At 41.2% G+C, this 21,382-nt stretch overlaps 1 protein-coding gene across 1 annotated transcript in view; it reads left to right on the forward strand.

Annotated features, from left to right (window-relative positions):
* The window catches only part of BRWD3 (bromodomain and WD repeat domain containing 3), a 41,874-nt gene that overhangs the window by 6,587 nt on the left and 13,905 nt on the right, over positions 1 to 21,382 (forward strand). Inside the window, exons 3-22 of the mRNA XM_031058796.1 lie at positions 1,671 to 1,831; positions 2,810 to 3,031; positions 4,414 to 4,514; positions 5,147 to 5,217; positions 6,065 to 6,165; positions 7,288 to 7,328; positions 8,736 to 8,840; positions 9,818 to 9,971; positions 10,402 to 10,536; positions 10,935 to 11,063; positions 11,464 to 11,689; positions 12,330 to 12,500; positions 14,026 to 14,209; positions 14,651 to 14,744; positions 15,352 to 15,501; positions 16,967 to 17,043; positions 17,676 to 17,853; positions 18,603 to 18,719; positions 19,899 to 20,006; positions 21,056 to 21,180. Of these exons, the coding sequence (XP_030914656.1) occupies positions 1,748 to 1,831; positions 2,810 to 3,031; positions 4,414 to 4,514; positions 5,147 to 5,217; positions 6,065 to 6,165; positions 7,288 to 7,328; positions 8,736 to 8,840; positions 9,818 to 9,971; positions 10,402 to 10,536; positions 10,935 to 11,063; positions 11,464 to 11,689; positions 12,330 to 12,500; positions 14,026 to 14,209; positions 14,651 to 14,744; positions 15,352 to 15,501; positions 16,967 to 17,043; positions 17,676 to 17,853; positions 18,603 to 18,719; positions 19,899 to 20,006; positions 21,056 to 21,180 (2,573 nt within the window). The 5' untranslated portion in view covers positions 1,671 to 1,747. The remainder of the gene's footprint in view (positions 1 to 1,670; positions 1,832 to 2,809; positions 3,032 to 4,413; positions 4,515 to 5,146; positions 5,218 to 6,064; positions 6,166 to 7,287; positions 7,329 to 8,735; positions 8,841 to 9,817; positions 9,972 to 10,401; positions 10,537 to 10,934; positions 11,064 to 11,463; positions 11,690 to 12,329; positions 12,501 to 14,025; positions 14,210 to 14,650; positions 14,745 to 15,351; positions 15,502 to 16,966; positions 17,044 to 17,675; positions 17,854 to 18,602; positions 18,720 to 19,898; positions 20,007 to 21,055; positions 21,181 to 21,382) is intronic.

Raw genomic sequence — 21,382 nt, forward strand, 5'->3', positions numbered from 1 at the left:
AGCTGTCATACTCAAAGAGTAAATAAAATAATGTGTAGGCAAAGCTGAGGTACCTTGAGAATTTATCACTGCGTGATCTCTGTGTTAGAGGTAGGAAAAAAGAGTATAAAATTTCAGTTTTATATTGCTCAGGGTGACAGTTTGGTTTAACAACCCTGTGTAATATTAGGTATCAGTTGAATAGTAGGTAGGTAGTAAATTAATTTGCTTTAGTGTGTTTTGCTTTTTAGTATTGCTGAATGTGTGTTTTTACATGCAAAGCAAATATTGATTGAAGGTGAGGTTATGCTGGAGCCTGATGGCTTTTGCAAGCATCTTTTATGCAGCTTTTTTCCCCTTGTGTCATGTTTCAATTGCTTTGAGTGATTAAAAATAATCCACATTTCAGAGCCTAAAACTGAGACACAAAAATGCTTTCTTTAAAGCTGGAAACAATTTCTCTTACTTGCTTGTGTGTAAATACTTCAATGGTATCAATTTACAGCAGGAGTTACGGGTTAGGAGCTCTTTGAAATGGCACTTCTTGACTTTGTAGATTAATTTTTTAACGTATTCCCTGATCTTTTTTTGGGTAGATTGGCAGCGATATCATGAGACAATTAAGACATGGCTCGAGTTTTTTGCTTTTTAAGCTGAAGGAGTGAAAGGCACTAAAGAGCTTTGTGGGGCTTCTGTGAAGCCCAGCCCACATCAAGGTGCAGGGGAAGATAAGGAATTGCTCCAGGGGATCTGCTATCACAGGGACTCCACAAACCCACCAGCACAGCTCTGTTAGATCCTCAAGTACCTCTGAAAAACCCTCTCAAAACTTTCAAATCCAAAGTTCAAGTGCTGTGAGAGAGGATAGGTTAGGGAAAATAGAAACAGGAGAGAATTGGTGGACTTAATACCCCAAAATGGTCTCAAATTGTGCATCCAGCCAAAGGCTTTTTTTACAGGGTGGGTTGGTTTTAGGTTGTTTAGGTGGCATTCAGGTTTTAGGCTGTTCTTGGAAGGGCTGCTGGCTATGGGAAGGAGTTTGTTGTGGTTGCAGTTCTTTCTACCTGCCATTCCTCCACTGGGAGTTTTCCATCAGTGCCACCTGTTTCTTGTTCTTCAATTCCACTGCCATGGGAATGCAAGGATGTGGATGTGGAAGTGCTTTGGCCCTCACATGAGATCTGAAAGCCATTCCAAGGAAAGATTTTTATCACTTTTTATCACTTCTTTTATCACAAAAAAACCCCCACTTAAAATAAAATATTATGCTCTTTTTCTAATTGATACTAGTAACATGTAATTTCCTAAATTTCCTGAATTTCCTTTCTTCCTTCAAAGATTTTCCTTAAAGATTTTCCACGTCCATGTAGGATAAATGTATCTGTTACCTGTTCATGAATTGAACATTGGAATAACTCCCAGTTGTGGTGGGAACTTTTCATTCTGCTTATATTTTTGGTAAGGAAGCAGGTGCAGCCTGTGGTGGGTACTGAAAGGCTCCATCAGGAGTGGGATTTCTTTTTATAACACTGGACAGAATGTTCTGATAAGGTGGAAGAGGTTCAGATCTATTACTGATTCTAATAATAAAGTCATTAATAAATACTATATTTGATTTAATATTTATTTACTCTGAGTTCTGGACAAAATTCATGTCTCACTCTTCTTTTTGCTTCTTTTTTCTCTCCCAGTTCATATCCTTTCTGCCAGGCAATTAACTGGATGTGGCCGTTTCAGCCACTTGTTCCCAACATCCACCTACCAACACATGAAGATGCACAAGAGGATTTTGGGGCACCTCTCCTCTGTTTATTGCATAGCCTTTGATCGCAGTGGGAGGAGAATTTTTACAGTAAGTTTAATATTTGGACCTTTTTCTTTTTGAAGATTGCTTTGTTTGGTTTGATTTCTTTCTTTCTTGAGTTCCTCAACAGTCGCTGATTGAGATGGAGATGTGACTTTGTTCAGCTGCAAGTTGCTTTTCCACTAAATTTACCTTCCTGGATTTGTAGTGTGTCAGTGACAATTATTTTAAGGTTTTCTTGAGAATGCATTGACATCCATTTCTGTGGTGATGCCCTTGCTTTTTGTTGGGCATATTTAAAAATCAACGGACTTTTCAAATGAATGTTGCATTTTCAGCTGTTGACGTTAATCCCTGTGCATGGAGTGACAGGACAAGGAGGAATTCCCACTGCCAGAGGAGAGGGTTGGGTGGCATATTGGGAAGAAATCCTTCTCTATGAGGATACTGAAGGCCTGGCACAAGGTGCCCACAGAGCTGTGGCTGCCCCATCCCTGGAGCCAGGTTGGATGGGGCTTGGAGCAACCTGGGACAGTGGAAGGTGTCCGTGCCTTCCAAATAGATCCATTTCCAGCATAAACCATCCTGTGATTCTATGATTTTCTTTTATTAAATTGAAATCCTTGACTCCATAAGATGATCTCTAGGCTCCACAGTTCATAGACTCATAGAATCCCAGAATGGTTTGGATATGATGGAATATTTCAAAGTCTTCCAGTGCCACCCCTGCCATGGGCAGGGACACCTTCCACTAGCCCAGGGTGCTCTGAGCTCTGTCCAGCCTGGCCTTGGACAGTTCCAGGGATCCAGGGGCAGCCACAGCTTCTCTTGGCAACCTCTGTCAGGGCCTCACCACCCTCACAGGGAAGAATTTCTTCCTAAAATTGGACCTCAGTGGGATCCCACAGAGTTGTCCTGTCAGTTCACAGGGGTTGGGATCCTGTCCATCCCTGTGATCCATGTGTGACATGCATGGAACCTGTCCCATATTTTCTGTAACCTTTGGGAATTCCTGTGCCATTCCAGGGGTCAGATGACTGTTTGGTGAAGATCTGGGCCACGGATGACGGGCGCCTGCTGTCCACCCTGCGGGGCCACTCGGCCGAGATCTCGGACATGGCCGTCAACTACGAGAACACGCTGCTGGCCGCGGGCAGCTGTGACAAGGTGGTCAGGGTGTGGTGCCTCAGGACCTGTGCCCCCCTGGCAGTCCTGCAGGGCCACTCAGCTTCCATCACTTCCATACAGGTAGGGACTGATGGGCTTTTCCCCTAAAACCTTGTATTAGAATGGGAGTAAGAGTTGTGACGGTCAAGGATAAATTTGATCTTTTTGGCTGTGATTTGTCCCAACTCAGGGTGTTTTTCCTGGTTACCTCAATCCTGTGATGCCTGGGGGATCATCCTCCTGTTTCCATGTGCTTTTAGCTGTGTGATCCCACTGCTGCTTCCTCAGGTCTACAAAATGGGAGATCTGATGCTCTTCTAGAGCAACTCAGAGCAGCAGCACCTTCTTGGCTCAGCTCATGTTTGGCATCTTTGGTGGTGCTCCTGGCACAGCACCTGACCCAACACTCTTGTGTTCACTGAGAATATTTGTTTTGCAGAAGGATCAGTTACAATTCCTTAATCCCCATTTCTTGTTTCCTTGTTATCTTAGTTTTAAAGAGCTGCTGTGGATGTTGTAGCAAATGCAGATTTTCTTGAAAACAACTTCACAACTTCCAGGCAGAAGCCTCCAAAAAAAACCAAAATTCCAGGATGAAAAAGACAATCCCTGCAATTTGGCAGGTGATGCACATAGAGGGGAGAGTAAGTGGGGCTGTTTGGCTCAGAATCCCTCTCTCCTGGAGTGGTGCTGCCTTGGATTGAGCGCAGGCTTCTCTATCGTGCCAGTATTCCCCAGGAGTCTCATTTCTCCCCATCTTCCTTACACTTCCAGTTCTGTCTGATTTCAACCATGTAAAGGTGATTGTGTTATAAATGGTTTTATAACTGGTGTATTATTTGTCTACATGTTTATGTGTGAATATATATATGTGTGTGTGTGTTTGTGTGTTTGTGTGTGTGTTTCTATTTAGCTCTTTGTAAAACTGAGAGTTTTATAATATAATTTAAAATATGATCAGTCACTGCTTTTTGAGGAAGCAGTGCTGGATTCCTTTATCAAATTACCAGGTGGCCTCAGGATTAAAGGTATTGCTGCAGTTATGAAATCAAGAATAAAAAGCTTTCCCACTCCTTGGAGAGGTTTAGGAAGATAGAGGAGAGGGGATCCTGCTGTGCAGCTGTTCTTCATTGGGCTTGGATGCAGGAATAGTTGTGTTTGCCATGTTTGATCCAGTTCTATCCTAGAAAGAACTGGTTTTGCCCCATTTACAGGCTTTGGGCTTGTTTCATTTCTCCAACTTCCTTTGTGTGGTAAAAACAAAGAATTCCTAACCAAAATGTAGGTGTTTTCCATTTCCTCAGCTTTGTTTTTATGGAAGTTCAGGTTCTGTGCTTACCCCTGCTCTTTATACTCCAGGGGAGAAACTAACATGTTATTTCAAAACATTATTGTCAACAAGTTTCCAGCATGAAAGAAGAGAAAATAGGAGCGGGTTTAATTGTTACAACTTTTATTTTTAGTTCTCTCCAGCAAGGAAAGGAACAACTCGATACCTCACTTCCACTGGTGCCGACGGAACAATCTGCTTCTGGCAGTGGCATGCAAACACCATGAAATTCAAGTGAGACTCTTGAGAGAATTACAATTGTTTGAACTCAAGGAGGAATTTATTTTTAATTTTGGCATGGAGAAGAATGCTGGGATAATGAAATAAGGGTGTTTTCTTGCTCAATAAGCTGGTGTGTGGGGCAGGAGCGCTTTGGGGTTCTGTGGTGTTGGAACCCAAAGGGGTTCCAGAGATTGAGATTGTTATTTCTGAGGTTTGTGCTTTGCAAGCCAAAGTTGTGGAAGAAATTCCATCTTTTACATTCAGGATTAAATCCCTGTCCAAGATGTACAGACAGAAGAATTCATTTGCTTTTAATCAGAAGAATGTACGTATGTAGATGTCATCAAATCCATATTTAATCAGGGGGAAATGCTATTGGAATAATGGTTTGGCAGGGTCTGTTTCAGATAGATTTGAATTGGTGAGGATAATGATAAATCAGTTCAACAATCTTCTCAGTTTAGAGAATTGCTGTTTACTTATTGAACTAAGGAAGGAAATTCCTAATATGAAAAATAAATTCCAGCAAACTTATGTGAGAATTATAAAATTAAGAGACTTAAGATGAGTTTGACCTCAACCTGCAGGGCGCTGTTTGTGTTGAATAAAGAAGGAAAAATAAAAATATTGTGTTTTGCATGTAGGGATCGTCCTGTGAAGTTTGCAGAGAGGTCCAGGCCTGGTGTTCAGATCTCCTGTTCATCCTTCAGTTCTGGTATGTGTCCAGCATCAGCTGTTTCATGAATCTGGGGCTTTGGTGACAGTTCTGTTACTTCTCTTTAAATACAAATAGTGTTAAACCCTTTTCCAGTAATTTTATTCCTGTCAAATTGTGATTATTGGAAATCTTCCCTGCAAAGTGTCTGCCTCAAGCTGCTCTTTCTCTTTTTTCCTATAATTTAAACTAAAATATCTTGACCAGTTCCAAGGCTTTCAGTCTTTTGTTTTGCACATCAGAAATATTTCTCTGTAACATCCTTTTAAGACTTCATCTTGTAAAGTTTTTGAGTGCAAAGTTGTGGAAATCCTCTGTCAAAGATTACACTTTTGCTAGTCTTCCAAATTTGGCTGAGTTCTAAGAGGATCAATTCAATGTATTGGAAAATCTCAGCTTAACAAACCTCCTTTGCAGCTTTGAATGAGCAAAAATACTGATTTTTACAAAGAAAATTACGTAATTACTCATTAAATTTGCTTTTTGAAATTGAGAATTTTTGTAGAGCCACACTCCTTTTTTAAAGCCAGAAATCCTGAATTAACTAAACCCATTTCAATGCAGTAAATGACACAATAGTGCCCTTTTTGAGCAATATTGTAAAGAAATTGCAATAAAATACCTTAGTCATTGCATCCCAACTCAGCAATAATTTCTCTGATATGTGTCAAGCAGATACTGAAACTGCTTTTAAATATTTTATTCAACATTTACCTGTTTACATTGAAATTTTCTGTTTAAAACTAGTTTGCTGCTTTGACAAGAAAGCAGCAAATTAAAATAAATCAAGTTAAAATAAGTTGTTCCATGGATGACTTTTCTTCTCACAGAGAATTCTCTGTTATAGGTGGCATGTTCATTGCAACAGGGAGTACTGACCATGTGATAAGAATTTATTATTTGGGCTCAGAATCTCCAGAGAAAATGGCTGAGCTGGAATCTCACACGGTAAGGGGCAAATCCAAAAGAAAATCTCTTTTTCCCTCCTTCCTTTTCCTCATTTCAGGAACTTGATTTCTGTACATCCTATTTTTTTTTTTTATTTACTGTCTAGAATTTATTTGGCTTTCAGTGTTGTGGTATTTAAATGCTTGGAAATTTGTGGGATGTTTGTTTTTAAATCCCTCTGAGGCAAGAGGTTTGTGCAAAGTAGGCTTCATGTATTCCACATGAAACTGAAGGACCAGGTGATTTTCCCTTATTCTTGAAAGAATTCTGTGTTGGAATGAGGAATTAAAACAGTTTTAATGCACAGTGTCATTTTTTCCTATTAAACTTGCTGTTGAATGTTTAGTAAATCCACATGAAACAAAGTAATTCAGAATTTGGACTGCGCTGTCAGAATTTGGATCATGATGGTAACTTCATTTAGAAAATAAAGCTTAAAAGCATATTTTTTTTCAGATAGTGCAGAAAAGTTCCCATAAAAATTCAAACTACAAATTTACCACCTCAGGAACATTTTATGGATTAAGCCCAAGGTCTAAATTGATTCCCTGAACTTCAGTGGGAGTCGTGGCTCTCACATTGAAGTCTCCAAGCCAACTCATCTAACAAGTATTTTGCTCACAAAAGAAAAGGATGTTTTCTGTATTGAACAGGTTTGGAGGAAGATGTAATTCCTTTAATTTCTTTAAATCCACTCTTAATCCTGCAGACAGCTGTCAGCCCCCCCTAAAACAAATCCCAGTTACCAGGAGATAGAGACATCAGTGGGAGTAAGGAGAGCAAATCACGGAGCCAGCACGAGTACTGGGCAAATTAAAAAAAAGACAAAACTATGTCTAAACCATAACATTTGTTCTCAATGATTTGTGAGTGCTAATAAAGCCAAGGTTAAATTTTTTTATGCACTTTCATGTTAGGTGTAAAAATTGCAGGAAGCCATCACCGCTCTGAAGTTTTCTATTTCAGTGTTTAACACAATTTGTCTGGTGAAGTTTTAACTTCAAATACAACTTTTCTGTACTTGAATTTTTGACTCTTTTTTATTTGCTAAGTAAAAATCTCATCATGGAGATCTTTTAGGCTGAGTTTTTCACTTCTGTTGTTCTCCTCCCTCCTGTTTAGGACAAAGTGGTTGCAGTGCAGTTCTGTAACAACGGTGACAGGTGAGTGCTGGGTTTTGTACCTGACAATGATGGTATTTAATTTTCCAGACAACATTTCATGGAAAATTTGGCACAACAGGAAGCTTGCCCGTGGGCTTGGCTTAATCTTGGACAAATTATTGCAGTGTGTTGCAAGATGTGTGTCATGTCCACAAACTCAAACTCGTTGTCCTCTGCTGTAACAACAAGAATGTTCTGTAACTGTGCTTTTAATTTGGTTTTTCTTTCAAACAGCAGATTGGAACCCAAATTTTATAACTTTTCTGTGTAAGAACCTTCCCAGGTAGCCCCCAGAGGAGTTGCCTGTGGAGGAAGAGCATTGTAATCAATGTAGTCTAAAGCAAAAGTTAGTAAATATAGATGTTTTTATCTCAGATTTGCTCCTATTCCTTATTTTGCTGGGCAGGTGGTTTAAGGGATGTGCCTTTAAGGGATGAGCCTTCCAAGCCTAACTGTAGCTGTGCACCTGTACTTGGAGAGCTTTGTCATGTGGAATTATGTGGGAATGTGCTGGGATAATTGTACCACCAGTTCCTTCCAAGCCATGTGAGAGGGAAGGAGGTCACATACTCACTGAAAATGAAATTCTCTAACAATGCTTTGAATGGAAAAGGTGTACCTTCCTTTTTATTTTAATATAAAGAAGTAAAATTAAGAAGAAAATTAATTTGTCACAAGCATTTTCAAGCCCTTTTTCATCACAGTGAAAAAAATCAGATCAGGGAAACTGAAAAGGTGAAACAATTACTTCATAAAATTGAATAGATTTGCTTTTTAAGTGTAATTATGTATAAAATGGAATATACTTCCAAAATGTATTACTTGAGGAGCTTTTTCCCCAGTTTCTCAACAAAAATTATTTCAGTGACATCGATGGCCAGAGCATTATGATGTGGTTAAATACATTTGCTGCATACATGAAATTTTTAAATAAGGAGGTGTTTGAAAATGAAAATATTCCTGTTCAACTCCATAGGCAGGGCAACCTCCTTGTGCTCCATTTGGCTCTTTCCCTTGCCTGTCTTCACCCTGTCCCTAAGTTAATGCATTATAATTTATGCCAGACTCCTGGCACTGAGTTTCCCTTTCTTTGCTGCCACTCTGAGCTGCTCCAGGGATTTGCTGATGTCATTAAAAAGGGAATGTGCAGCTCGTATGAATTACGACATTGAAGTCATTCCAAGGCCATCTGCTGCTGGAGCCAAATGTAATTAATGTTGTGGGCCAGAAACTCTCTTGTACCCTACAGTATCTGAGAGGAAAATTGTAACCTGATGAGTGAAAGAAGTAGAGATGCACGAGTACACACTTCCAAGTGTATATATTTAATTTATTGGTGTCCATGTGGGGATGAAACCATCTTTATTCAGAATTTCATGGGTTTTTTTTTTTCCCTTTGCCCCGCAGCTTAAGGTTTGTCAGTGGAAGCAGGGATGGAACAGCAAGAATCTGGCACTACCATCAGCATGACTGGAAGAGTCTGGTCCTGGATATGGCTACAAAAATGACAGGGTAAAGCAGAACAAGCAGAACATACCTCATGGGCACATTTACCTGCGAGCTAAATCCTCCATTATATTGCAAACTGGTTATTTGCTTCCATTTCTAATTGATTTCCATGCATTTATTGAAAATATCATAGCTTTGTCAACTTACACAGTTAATTCACCCCCAAATAAATAATAATGTGTTGGTACTTCCCTATCATAATGTTTGAGGAATATTTAGTATTTTACACATGAAATAAGAATGTCAAATGATTGTATGTCTCACAGAAGGAGGTTTTGATTGAGCCCCAGTGATCATTTGCTAATATATATATATATATATACACACATACATATATATATCCAACATGGTTCTTAACATTGTATTTCTACCTTAGGTTTCCAAGTAAGAGGTGAAATTAGTGTTTGGTTCTCAGGTTCAATTAGGGTTTTGAGTTTTTTTTTTTTTGAGATCCTCAAGTGACTTCTTTAAGTGCCTTGTAATTGAATTGTAATTGAATATTCACAACAACAAAGAGCAGAAATGGAGAAATCCATTAGGCACTTGCTTTGCAGAATTCTTCATATTTCAGTGGTTGCATTTGCAGTGTTTGCACTCGGAAGTGTGAGTTGGATTTATTTAGCAGGTTCCTGCTCATTGTGGAGTTTACTGATATTGATGACTGATAAGAAAAATGCCTTGTAGGAAAAAGCCTAATAGAGCTGAAAGGAAAAATTGGGGTAGGGAAGGATGATGGCTTAGGAACAGAGGAGAAAATGTCCTTTTTAAGGAAATAGAGCTCTATAAATCTCAGTGGCACTGAATATTTCCTGTATTCGGTTTTTACCACTGCAGAACCATCCTTCATTCTCCTGCCTTAGCCAGAGTCACAGAGGTGCCTGTGATCCATCCTCCCCCAAATTTCATACTGAATTAGCTCTCCTAAGTGTTTCCATATGTAGTTACTGATTTATTCCTTTTTAAATTGCTGATTTCCTAAGAAACAATGTGGCATCTGGAGAGGACAAGGTCACCAAGCTGAAGGTTACCATGGTGGCTTGGGATCGATACGATGCCACCGTCATCACTGCAGTCAACAATTTCCTCCTCAAAGTGTGGAACTCATCCACAGGGCAGCTTCTCCATAGCTTATCTGTGAGTACAATTCCAGGGGGCAATCCCAAATGGATGTAGTTTACTCTGAGATTGATTTGAGGCTGAACTCATCACCATTCCCATGACAAGGGTTTGGTGTTGAAGTATCCAGCTGTCCCTGCCTGTTGGAAGGAGGGCGCACCATGGGGACAGGAGCTGATGTGCAGGATCCTGGTGGTTGCTGGGAACCCTTTGGAGGTTCCATGTGTGCCCTGGTTTCTCCTTCCTCCCCATCCCTCCCCATCTCAGCAGTGCTGAGCAGTGACACTGCCAAGCCTGTGGTAGGAATGGTGACCAAGCACAGTTGCAGTAAACTGAAGTGTCCTGGGTGACTCCCTGATGTGGGATGTCCTCTCAGTGACTCCCAGCACATCTGGAGATACCACATGGAGAAATAAAACTTCTTCTTTTTCCCCTGCTGTCATTGCAGGGTCATGATGATGAAGTTTTTGTTCTGGAGGCTCATCCCTTTGACCAAAGGATTGTGCTTTCGGCGGGACATGATGGGAATATTTTTGTTTGGGATATAGACAAAGGAACAAAAATTCGCAATTACTTTAACATGGTAAGAAGGATCACTGAAGGTTTGGTTTTTTCTTTTTTCACAAAACTGGTCTTGAGACAAAAGCAGATTTCATTAAATACCTCCACAGCCAGTACAGCTCTGACATCTTTCGTGATCTTGCCCTATGACTGCCATTAAGATAAAATGTAGACTTCCAGGTGGTTGTTCCAGAACATACATTAAAAGTTGGGCTGAAATTTCAGGACAGAGAGAAAATGTGAAGTTTTACTTCGTTATTCAGTTTAACTCTTATAAATAAAAGTGTAAATCAGTCTTGAGCAAGATGAGAAGTCACAGAATGAGAATTCAGTACATGTTGGAGCACAGGGGAAATGTTTGTGAAAATGCTCTTATGGAGAGTGTCTGGTTGTGAAAGGAATTCTCTGTGCTTGGTACAGATTGAGGGCCAAGGCCATGGAGCTGTTTTTGATTGCAAGTTCTCACCAGATGGGCAGCATTTTGCCTGCACAGACTCTCATGGACATCTGCTACTATTTGGTTTTGGATGCAATAAATATTATGAAAAGGTGGGTTGTATGAATTTTAAACTCTTCCCTGTCTTGACCTGATTTTGTCTTAGAAGTATTTGTGTTACAATTTATTCCCTCAACATGCCCTAGACAAAATAATAATTAGGTCATGGAGCAGTTGCTGTTTATCTAAATCAAAAAGATTTAGACAAGAGACTCTATAGATAAAGGAGAAAAGCATTAACTTCTCTGTCCACCTCTCTTGGCCTATTCTACTGTTGAATTTCTGCATCAGGCCTTGGTAATAAACCCCATTTGTGGTAGGAATCTGTTCTCTGTCATAACATTCCTTGTGCTGATCCCAAGTGGAGGAGTTGTGCTTTATGGGAGCCATTCCAGAGCAGCAAGACAGCTGCAAATGGCCATTGATTTATTTCCTGAATTGCTTTTCTTTCAGATTCCTGATCAGATGTTCTTCCACACGGATTACCGGCCCCTGATCCGGGATGCCAATAATTATGTGCTGGATGAGCAGACTCAACAGGCTCCACACCTTATGCCTCCTCCATTCCTGGTGGATGTTGATGGAAATCCTCATCCCACGAGATTCCAGAGGCTGGTGCCAGGGAGGGAAAATTGCAAGGATGAACAACTTATTCCTCAGCTGGGATATGTGGCTAATGGTATTCTGTCTGAAGCTCATGAATAAATACAAGTGTGGCACAGTATTGAGCACCAGCTCCTGGGATGGTGCTATGAGGATGTATAAATTAATGGTTTCAATTCAATATACAGGTAGAAGAGAGGGTGGGGTGGGGTTATGTGTGGACTCAAAATGACTGGAGGAAAGAGTATTCCAAAATCTGTGAATTTTTCCCAGGTATATGGCAGATGTTTAAAGCATTGTCTATTAACCTCTGTAACTGTGGATGTGAGAAAGCAAGCAGGAAGGTGGGGAGGACATAGAAAGCCAGCTTTTGTTTTGTAAAAGAGTTATTTTTCTTTTATACACAAACTTCAGCAAAATGTTGATCTCAAAAAAGACCTTCCATTCGTACCTACTGAAGCATTATTTCTTTCTGCTGTTTCTAATGGCTTGTGTTTATGTTCTACATGTGGTCTGGAGTTCTAGGATTTTATTGTAACTTCTCTTCTAAACTTTGCCTCCATTTATTACATGAGAGCAGAAAGCCAGCTGGTGATCAGATGTTTTGCAGAGCAGACAAATTGTGGTGCAGAGTTTTAAATGGGATTATTTCTATGGTGTTTGCTAATATAGAAATCCATCATTTAATCAGCATTTGTGGCTTTGTTCTTGTCAAGGGGATGGTGAGGTGGTCGAACAAGTCATCGGGCAGCAAACCAATGACCAAGATGAGAGTATCCTTGATGGAATGATCAGAGAGCTCCAGAGGGAACAAGATCTGAGACTAATTAATGAAGGAGAAACTCTTCCAAACCCTCCACTCAACAGATCCCACTCTGTTAATGGAGGTCAGTGTCCAGCCTTATCTTCATTAGTTCCTTCCTTATCACAGGAAGGACTGATCAAAATGTTAATGTCAATTCTGACACATTGTCTTTGAAGATGCTTTTTTCTCCTCTTCTTGTACACCTTGTTAACCCTGTGGAGCACTGGGATGTTCTGTGGATTCCAACAGGGGAATTATAAATTTAAGGGGCAACTGGGGGCACCCAATGGTCTAACTGGGCTGTATCTGATTGTTTGGAGTTATTAGACTGGAATTATTCCTGCTATAAACCAGTTTCCTGAAAAATAAGCATGAAGTTCACTGCATTGTGTTGATATCAGTGCAGAGATGAAACTTCATAACTGCAAAATGCCAAAATGAAAACATATAATTAGGGGCTGTCAGTGGAATACAGTGTTGTGACAGACTAATGGTTTCCTGCTGCAGCACAAGGCTGAGCATCAGTGCTAATAAAATAAACATGTTGCTCTGTCTTAGTGTTTCCTTAGAAAGCTTGAGATTATTCTCCTGGTAAGTGTTCTGCTACTGTGATTTTATTTTTAATACACAGAGTGATTAAAAATTGAAACCACACTCAATCAGATGTGAGCAGCTGAGTGAGTGCAGCTGATGGGAGGGAGCAGATGCCCAGCACTGTGCTGCAAGTCAGCCTGAGCCTTGGGAGAATTCACAGCTGCTAATAAATCACTTCTAGGTTAAGTGACTGATTACATGTGTTTGAAGTAGATTTCCTGGCAAAGCTCATTAGGATTTGGATGTGGAATTGTTTGTGTTTCAATCCAAGAAGGAGTAAGAAAAATATCAGGGAAAAATATGAAAATGCAATTTTGCTTTGATCTAAGTTGATATTTCAAAAAGGTTACCTAAAAAGCAGCTTCAGCTCACACAAAGTCTTTTCTGCTGCTTAGGATATGTTGATATGTTGTACAGCCCCAGTTCCCAGTTACTTGTGTGTCCCTGTAGTTGTGTAAAGGAGTTTCCAGATATGGGTAGTGTGAAAATCAAAGCAGTTCCCTTCTGGAGCTTGCATTGATCCGTGACTTTGCTCACATGAACTGCCCATTTGAGTAAGTTAATTGGAGTATGTTTAAAGTATTTAAACAGCCAGATATTTTTATATAGCTTTGCACAACCATAAATGCAATATTATCATTTGATATACAGTATTTAAGCCTGTGGGAATTGTGAAGGAAAAGTAAGGACAATGATGGCAGTGATTCCATTATTATCAACCTTTGTTTATCAATCTTTGTGCCTTTAAATTGTGGATGGGATACAGGGAAGGAATTATTCCCTGTCAGGGTGGGGAGGCTGCCCAGAGAAGCTGTGGGTGCCCCTGTATCCCTGGCAGTGCCCAAGGCCAGGCTGGACAGGGCTTGGAGCACCCTGGGCTAGTGGAAGGTGTCCCATGGCAGAGGCTGGCACTGTTTCATCTCTAAAATCCCTCCTCACCCAACCACCCTGTGAGTCCACGATGTTATTGGTGGTCCATGGAAGTGAAGAAGCTCTTTCTTTCTCTCTCCCAGCTCTTCGCAGCCCGGGCTTGGAGGTGGCCTCTCCTCCCAACGTGGGGCTGCGGCGCAGCGGGCAGATCGAGGGCGTGCGGCAGATGCACCTCAACGCGCCGCGCAGCCAGATGGCCACCGAGAGGGACCTCATGGCCTGGAGCAGGAGGGTGGTGGTCAACGAGCTCCCTCCAGGCATCAGCAAGTAAGAGGCTCAGAGTGGGATGAGAGATTCAGTTGTGTTATGCGGAATGATCCTTCCATACTCCTGGGATGCGTTTTCAGCTTTGGCGCTTGGTTGGTTGGGTTGTTTGAAATGTTGGGATCAGAATGGAGTTGAGAATGGTAATTCCTTCTTTTCACAATTCAATCTTTCTTCAGTACTCCAAGTACCACATTTTCCTCAAGATTTATTTAAAAAAGACTTGAAAATAATTTTAATACATTTGAAAATAATTTTGGCTGCTCAACTGGCGAATTTAGTTCTTTAATTTGTGGTTCCAGGAGCGAATGGATGGATGCTGCTAGGGGGATTTATGCACAGATTTCTTAGAGCAGCACAAGTATTTTAATGTGTATATTAAGGAGGCTGTTGAGTTCCACGATGATTTAATGAGAATAATGTGTGTTTCTTGTGTATAATTAGGGTCCAGGAAGAATGTCGAGCTGCCAAAGGTGAAATAGAAATCAGTTTATACACTGCTGACAAGAAGAGAAAGCCATCCCATACATTACAACGGGTGAGTTAGTGCCCTGAAACAGACAGCCTGGGTGGGAAGCAGTTCTGAGCAACAAAAATAAGACCAGCAAAAAACCCCAAACCAATTTTATTGAATTATTTAGAAGATCAATAGTCCTAATTGTTTCTCTGGCTCACTGTCTTCTTCCTTCTGTAACTGTGATTTGGCTGTCTGTAATATCCAAATAGTGGTAAATCTGTATCCTTGGGGTTTCAGCGGTGGCAAGATGCTGGGAAAGGAAAATCGCAGAGCCACGATGGGTTTTCAGTTTGACTTGTGGAAAGCAGAGATGCCAAACTTTTACAAGGGCTAGATTTATCTTATGCAGAGACTGCAGGAATTTTATAGAAAAGAATGGTATTTTCAATCATTTCCTTTCCAAAGACTGCTACTTTATAAAGTAGAATTTCTGTTGGACCAAAAATCCACACCTAAAACATCCGCGATGTGTCAGAGATGTTGTCTAATTCTACAGTGATTTCTTACTGCTTAATTGTGGTGCAACACAATCAACTGGGGTGCAACGCTCAGCCACTGTAACCAGGCCCTTTTTCAGTGTGTGACTGATGAGTGGCTCGCTGACGTGTCCCTGTTTGTGCCCTGGCAGAGCGAGCTGCAGGCGGGCGGCGGGCGCTCGCTGCGCAGGAACCAGCGGAAGCGGCAGCACGCGTACCAGACCCGCTCCACCATCGAGCACAGCCAGCAGGGAGCCAGCCACAACCCCTGTGCCCGCCACGAGTCCGACAGCTCCTCTGAGGTCTGAGCCTCCCAGCAGCCTCCAGCAGCTTCCCCCTTCCCAAATCCACGTTCAGGTTCCGCGTGTCAGCTGGAGGGAGGAAGTTTGTGCAGCCGAAGCTCAGTTTGAGCTGGAGCTGCCAGGACTGGGGTGGGGGCAGTAAAAAGAGGTTTTTCAAATGTATCAGTGGCAAAAGGCAGTGTAAAAATAATATTGGCCCATCCAGGATGGGGATGGTCACCTCACAAACAGGGACAGGGCAGAGGGATTAGGCACATCCTTTGTCTCCCTCTTCGACATGGACGATGGAGCAAGGGGGTCCCAGTGCTCTAAGCTGGTGGACCATGACTGAGAGTGATCAATTCCCAGTCAGCCCTGAGCTTGTGTGGGATCTGCTGCTCCAGCTGCATCCCTACAAATCAATGGGGCTGAGAGAATGCGTCCAAGAATCCTCGAATTGCTGCTGATGCTATCACAGAGCCTCTCTTTATGATTTTTTGAGCAGTCTTGGGAATTCAGAGAGGTTGTGGCAGGGACAGGACCCAGGGAATGGCTGGAGCTGTGCCAGGGCAGGCTCAGGCTGGAGATAGGAAAGGTTCTTCCCCCAAAGGGTGCTGGGCACGGCCCAGGCTCCCAGGGCACAGCTCCAAGGCTGCCAGAGCTCCAGGAGGGTTTGGACAGCCTTGCCAGGGATGCACAGGGTGGGATTGTTGGGCAGGACAAGGAGCTGAGCTCTGATCCTCGTGGGTCCCTTCCAGCTCAGGATATTCTGTGATTCTCCACATGGGAAGAAACACTCAGGTCATTGAGTCCCTGGGATTTGTGGTGTTCCTGTGGCATGTTGGTCTTGGAGAGTGAAGGATCATTTACCTAAACGCCAGGACAGGGTTCAAAAGTAGCTTAAAACAGCTCCTGTATTTTTGGAAACCTGAAACATTTTCAAGTAAATTTAACTGGGTTGTGTTAAACCACTTGCTATTTTGGGATTTCATGCAGCACATGGATTCTGGGTCAGGACTTTGATTTCATTTTGCAGTGCTTTGATTTCATCTACATCTGTAGACTGCCGTTGAAAGAGATTGAGTATTGGTATTTATCATTGATTTTGGCAAGGGAAGAACTTAAAATATACCAGATAAATATAACTGGTTCTCCTTAAGGAAGAGAGTGAACATTGCTGCTTTGTAAAAGCATTGAAAATAGAGAACAGCTCAAAAAACTGGGCCCTGGGCACTAAAATCAAACACTTAAAGAACAACTCATTCTGTAGTTCTGCTATAATTAAAATTCACACTTGTTTTAAAGGAGCTATATAAGGATATATTATAATATTAATTAAGGTATAGGAAGAAATTGCGGATTTATTTCTTTAAAGCTAAACCAGCCTTGAATGGAAAGCTTTCCTCATGTGACACAACTTGCTTGCAAACAAAAATGATGCATTTTACCCTTGGCCCCAGAGTGAATCCCCTTGTTTTCACTACAGGAAGATGAGACTGTTGGCACCAGTGATGCATCCATGGATGATCCTGTGGCAGCCTGGCAGAGTGAAAGCAGTTCCAGGTACCTCCACTGGGCTCTGAATTGGGAACCCTGGTTTATTATGGGATTTAAGTAGGACAGTTGATACTGAGATACTCAGACTTCATTTTGAAGATTGATTTTTAATCAGTTAGTCATGAAACATTTTGCAATCACATACTGTGATTTTTTTTCTGTTCTTTTTCTTTTCAAAGTCAAAAACAATTCTAAAAAACCATTTTATAAGAAGATATTGGCTTTAATTAAGAACTACTTAAAAAATTAATGCCAGTTTGCCATTTAAATCCTCTACTTGTATTATTTGGTATTGAAGAAGTCAGAACTGGATTTTTAGGGAAGTGCTCTAGTTCTTTAAATGTTTCATGCAGTTTTTGCTGCCAGTTCTTGTGAAGTCAGTCTGTGAGTCAGTGAGATAATAAGAATTGATATCAACCATAGATGTAGTTTTACTGTGAGTTTCAAATTGATAAAAGAATTTACTGAAATCACAAATCAGAGAGCACTTGTTTTGCTCTAAATTCACATGATAACAAAATTCTGTGCTAATCCTGAGCAGAACCAGGAGAGCAGGTTGAGTGTTTGGACTTTTCAATCCACTGTGGGGAAACTGAAGTTTTCTGTTCTCTTTCTTACAACTTTTTTATTATCTACAGTGATTCATCAAGTGAATATTCAGACTGGACAGCAGATGCTGGGATTAATCTGCAGCCTCCAAAGAGACAAACCAGGCAGGCAGCTCGGAAAATCTGTAGTAGTTCTGAAGATGAAAATATGAAGGGAACAAAAGGGCTGGAGCCAAAGCGAAGGAAACTGAAACAGCCAAGGAAGAAGGTCAGCACATGTAATTCTTAGTGTCTTTTGTACTTTGTGAATATAAATTTAGGTTTTAGTGGTGGTATTCCAAGTATTTTATAAATGGGCATAGAGTAAAAAAATATTTATAGAGATCACAGTAATTGTGCTACCAGTGGTACAAAGAAATTTTACTGTTTGTTTTATTGAGCTTCCATGTTTCCCACAGGTGGTTCTTCATTTCAAATTCCACTTTTTTTCCTCTCAGATTTATGCTCTTCACCACAGTCAGGTTTACAACAGGGTGGTTTTGTTGTAAAATTATAATGGATCTGTATTGTATTGACATGGTCAGATGTCTTTTTCCTGGTATTTTTTTAAAAGACATTTAGAACATTTTTAAAAATACAATTTATTTCTTTATTACAGAACCACAGACTGGCTTGAGTTGGAGAGGTCTTAAAGATCATCTTATCCCACCCTCCTGCCATGGGTGTTCTAATGATTTGTGAATGTTTTAAGGCATTTTAATGATTTATGAAGGTTTTAATTTCCAGTAATATTTAGAACAAACCTGTCTTATTCTCTGCTATTTAGTGGAGATTTTGGGAAGGACAACACTCCACAATTTGCTCTTCCTTGTATCTTACCTGCAGTAACTGCTGCACGATGAGTTTTCCATAGTAATTAACTGTACTCTGAATATTGTGTTGATTGCATTCTAAATTAATGCAGATATTTAACTTCTCTATGTAACTTACTGTGTAATCTCCTGGTGTTGTGTTTAGAAAGCCAGTGGGCTGCTGTCCCTGGAAGGGGAGCCCAGTGAGGAGTGGCTGGCCCCACAGTGGATCCTGGACACCATTCCCCGCCGCTCGCCCTTCGTGCCCCAGATGGGGGATGAGGTACTGCCCTGTCCTGGTTTGGAAAGCCAGGTGTCTACTAAGGGAGGCAGGAGCCTCCCCTGAAATGGGAAATGTAAACTCCCCCCTCCCTCCAAGTTGTTGTAATTTTTAAAATTAAAGGGCTCTCAGGCAAAGGTACGGGAGCGGGAATAACAGTTCTTTACTAGGGAAGAGAAAAAATTAAAATAAAAATGCAGGAATACAAAACAACACTGCCAGAGTCAGACTATGCCCTGCCCCCTGTGTGTCAGGGGGTGGCACAGCCCCATCCCATGGGGGCTCAGCCCTCCTGCAGTGCCAGCTGTGCTGCTGCTGGAGCAGGGATCCTGCACAAGGGGGGAGTTTTCCTCTGCAGCTCCAGGGCTGCTGCAGATGGGCCTGGGCTCCCTCTGGCAATGCAGGGCAGCAGAAAGCTGCTCCTCTGGCAATGCAGGGGGCAAAGGCTGCTGTGGTGCCCCCAGATTGGATCCAGGTAGGAATGCTTGGCTCCTCCCCTGGGCGGAGCATCTCCCCATGGGATGCTGGAATTTTATCAGCCCTGCAGGGACACTCACTGGACCATGAACAGAAGATAATTAATAATTAATGGTCCATTAACAGAAGAGATCTCCTGGAGGGAGGACTGAGTGTGGAAGAGATAAAGAAAACTGCCCAAATTACAGAAGATGGCTGCCCCACCTCTGACAGATGGAATAGAATACACACCCCCATTTCCAGCCCAAGACACCCTCAGCAGTTCCCACATTCCAGTCAGCAGCTCTGCTTGCTTTGGACTCTTCTACCCACCAGTATTTGCAGGGAATTGTGCTCGGGACAGGCTGAGTTTTGATAACTTTGTTAATTCCCAGCCAGTCAGTTGTTTACAGATTGATGTCTTGTGTCCCTTTTTCTGCACGGGTAAATTGGGATTAACGTGAAAAATCAGTTGTGCATCTTCACCTGCACATTTGTTAATGATCCCAGTTTTAAAGCACAGAGCAAGTGCCAATTTGGCTGATAGAAATATTTTTAATTAGAAGAGTGTTTTATGATGAAATAAATAAGTGTGCAATGTGTTCTCAAAGGGGTAAGACCTGGTATTATGAACAGGAGGAGCACAATCATTAAAATAATTTGCTCTACTTTTCTCATTTGCTCTTTTTTTCTCTCTTAATTTTCTCCTTTTTTTTCTCTTTCAAGATCATCTACTTTAGGCAGGGCCATGAAGCTTATGTGAGGGCAGTGAGGAAAGCCAAAATTTACAGTATTAACATGCAAAAACAACCATGGAACAAAATGGAACTCAGGGTAAGTTCAAGAAATACTTCAAAGAGCTGCATGTCTCTGTAATGTTAAACTGACATGAAAAATTAACATGAAAAATGTAAAGAAAGGATTGCTTTAAAATGCTAATATCAAAGTTTTAATTGTAAATACTAAAGTTAGTTTTTATTAACACAAAGTCTTTACATCTGTTCACTTCCGGGTTTTGGATTTGATTCTCAGGGATCTCTTTCCACACAAATTATTTTTTCCTGAACACTGAATTAATTCAGAACCCAGCACTGCAGAGCTGTTTGTGGTTCTCTCACCACTCTACAGTGACCTGAGCATTTGGGTTCTGTTTCTTGTTTTTAATGCTGTGGTAAGAAATCATGGTGTAAACACCTAAATGTTTGCAGGAGTTCTCTGAAACACTGGATCTTGCTTTGGATGAGTTCCCAAGCCTTCATCCACAGTGTTGCCTTATTTTTACCTGCTTTCCTCAGATTTCATGTCAAGAGAAGAGCCCATATACGTGCTCATAGTCATTTAACCATGCCAGTGATTCTATTAATGAAAGTAATTGCTTTACTGGGAAAATGCCCAGTTACCAGTCCCAGATATTCAGTGATTCCAGCTGTAATTTTCCAAGGCAACATCAGTTTGTGAGGAAAAGGAAATAGCTGTTCACTTAGGATGGGCTTTGACAGGACATGAATATAAAGGCTATTGTGGAATTTCCATTTTCAGAGGAAGAATTTCCTTTTTTCCCACTGTGCAAGAGTTGAAGGGCCCTGGGGTAGGTCAGGGAGAACCTTTGGTGTGCTTAAAACTTGGTTTGTTCCTTAGAACCTTCTTAAATAATTTGTAGGAATCCTGTTCACAAACCTGCCAAGGGAATGAGCTTCTTCATTTTTCTTTTTGGGATGACAGTGATTGATTGTAGTATTTGGGAAAGAAAAATTAATGGGTGAAATTACCTGTGCTGTAGAGTGGAAACATACTTGGGTTTTATTAATATGTTTCACTTAAAAATTGGTATTTTTGTTGTTGGCAAGGTAAAATAATGCTGTTCCGTGCTTCTTGCTAACTAGGAACAAGAATTTGTGAAGACTGTAGGAATTAAATATGAAGTTGGGCCTCCCACACTCTGCTGCTTGAAGCTTGCATTCCTGGATCCAATCACAGGCAAAATGACAGGAGAATCCTTTTCCATAAAGTAAGTCACTGGAATGCTGGTGACATTCTTCAAGAGCTTTCCTTGCAGTGTAGAAGCTGCCCCCTCCTCCTTTCTGATTTCCTGTGCAAGGCATGATGATGGCAGTAATGGTTATCCCAAATGCATGGAATCTGAGGACTGTGCAGTTCATCTAGAACTGCATTTCTAGATAATAATAACTTTTTTTGGTCTTATTTCCTGA

The sequence above is a fragment of the Geospiza fortis genome, unplaced genomic scaffold (genome assembly GCF_000277835.1).
Source record: "Geospiza fortis unplaced genomic scaffold, GeoFor_1.0 scaffold29, whole genome shotgun sequence".
Lineage (NCBI taxonomy): Eukaryota > Metazoa > Chordata > Aves > Passeriformes > Thraupidae > Geospiza > Geospiza fortis.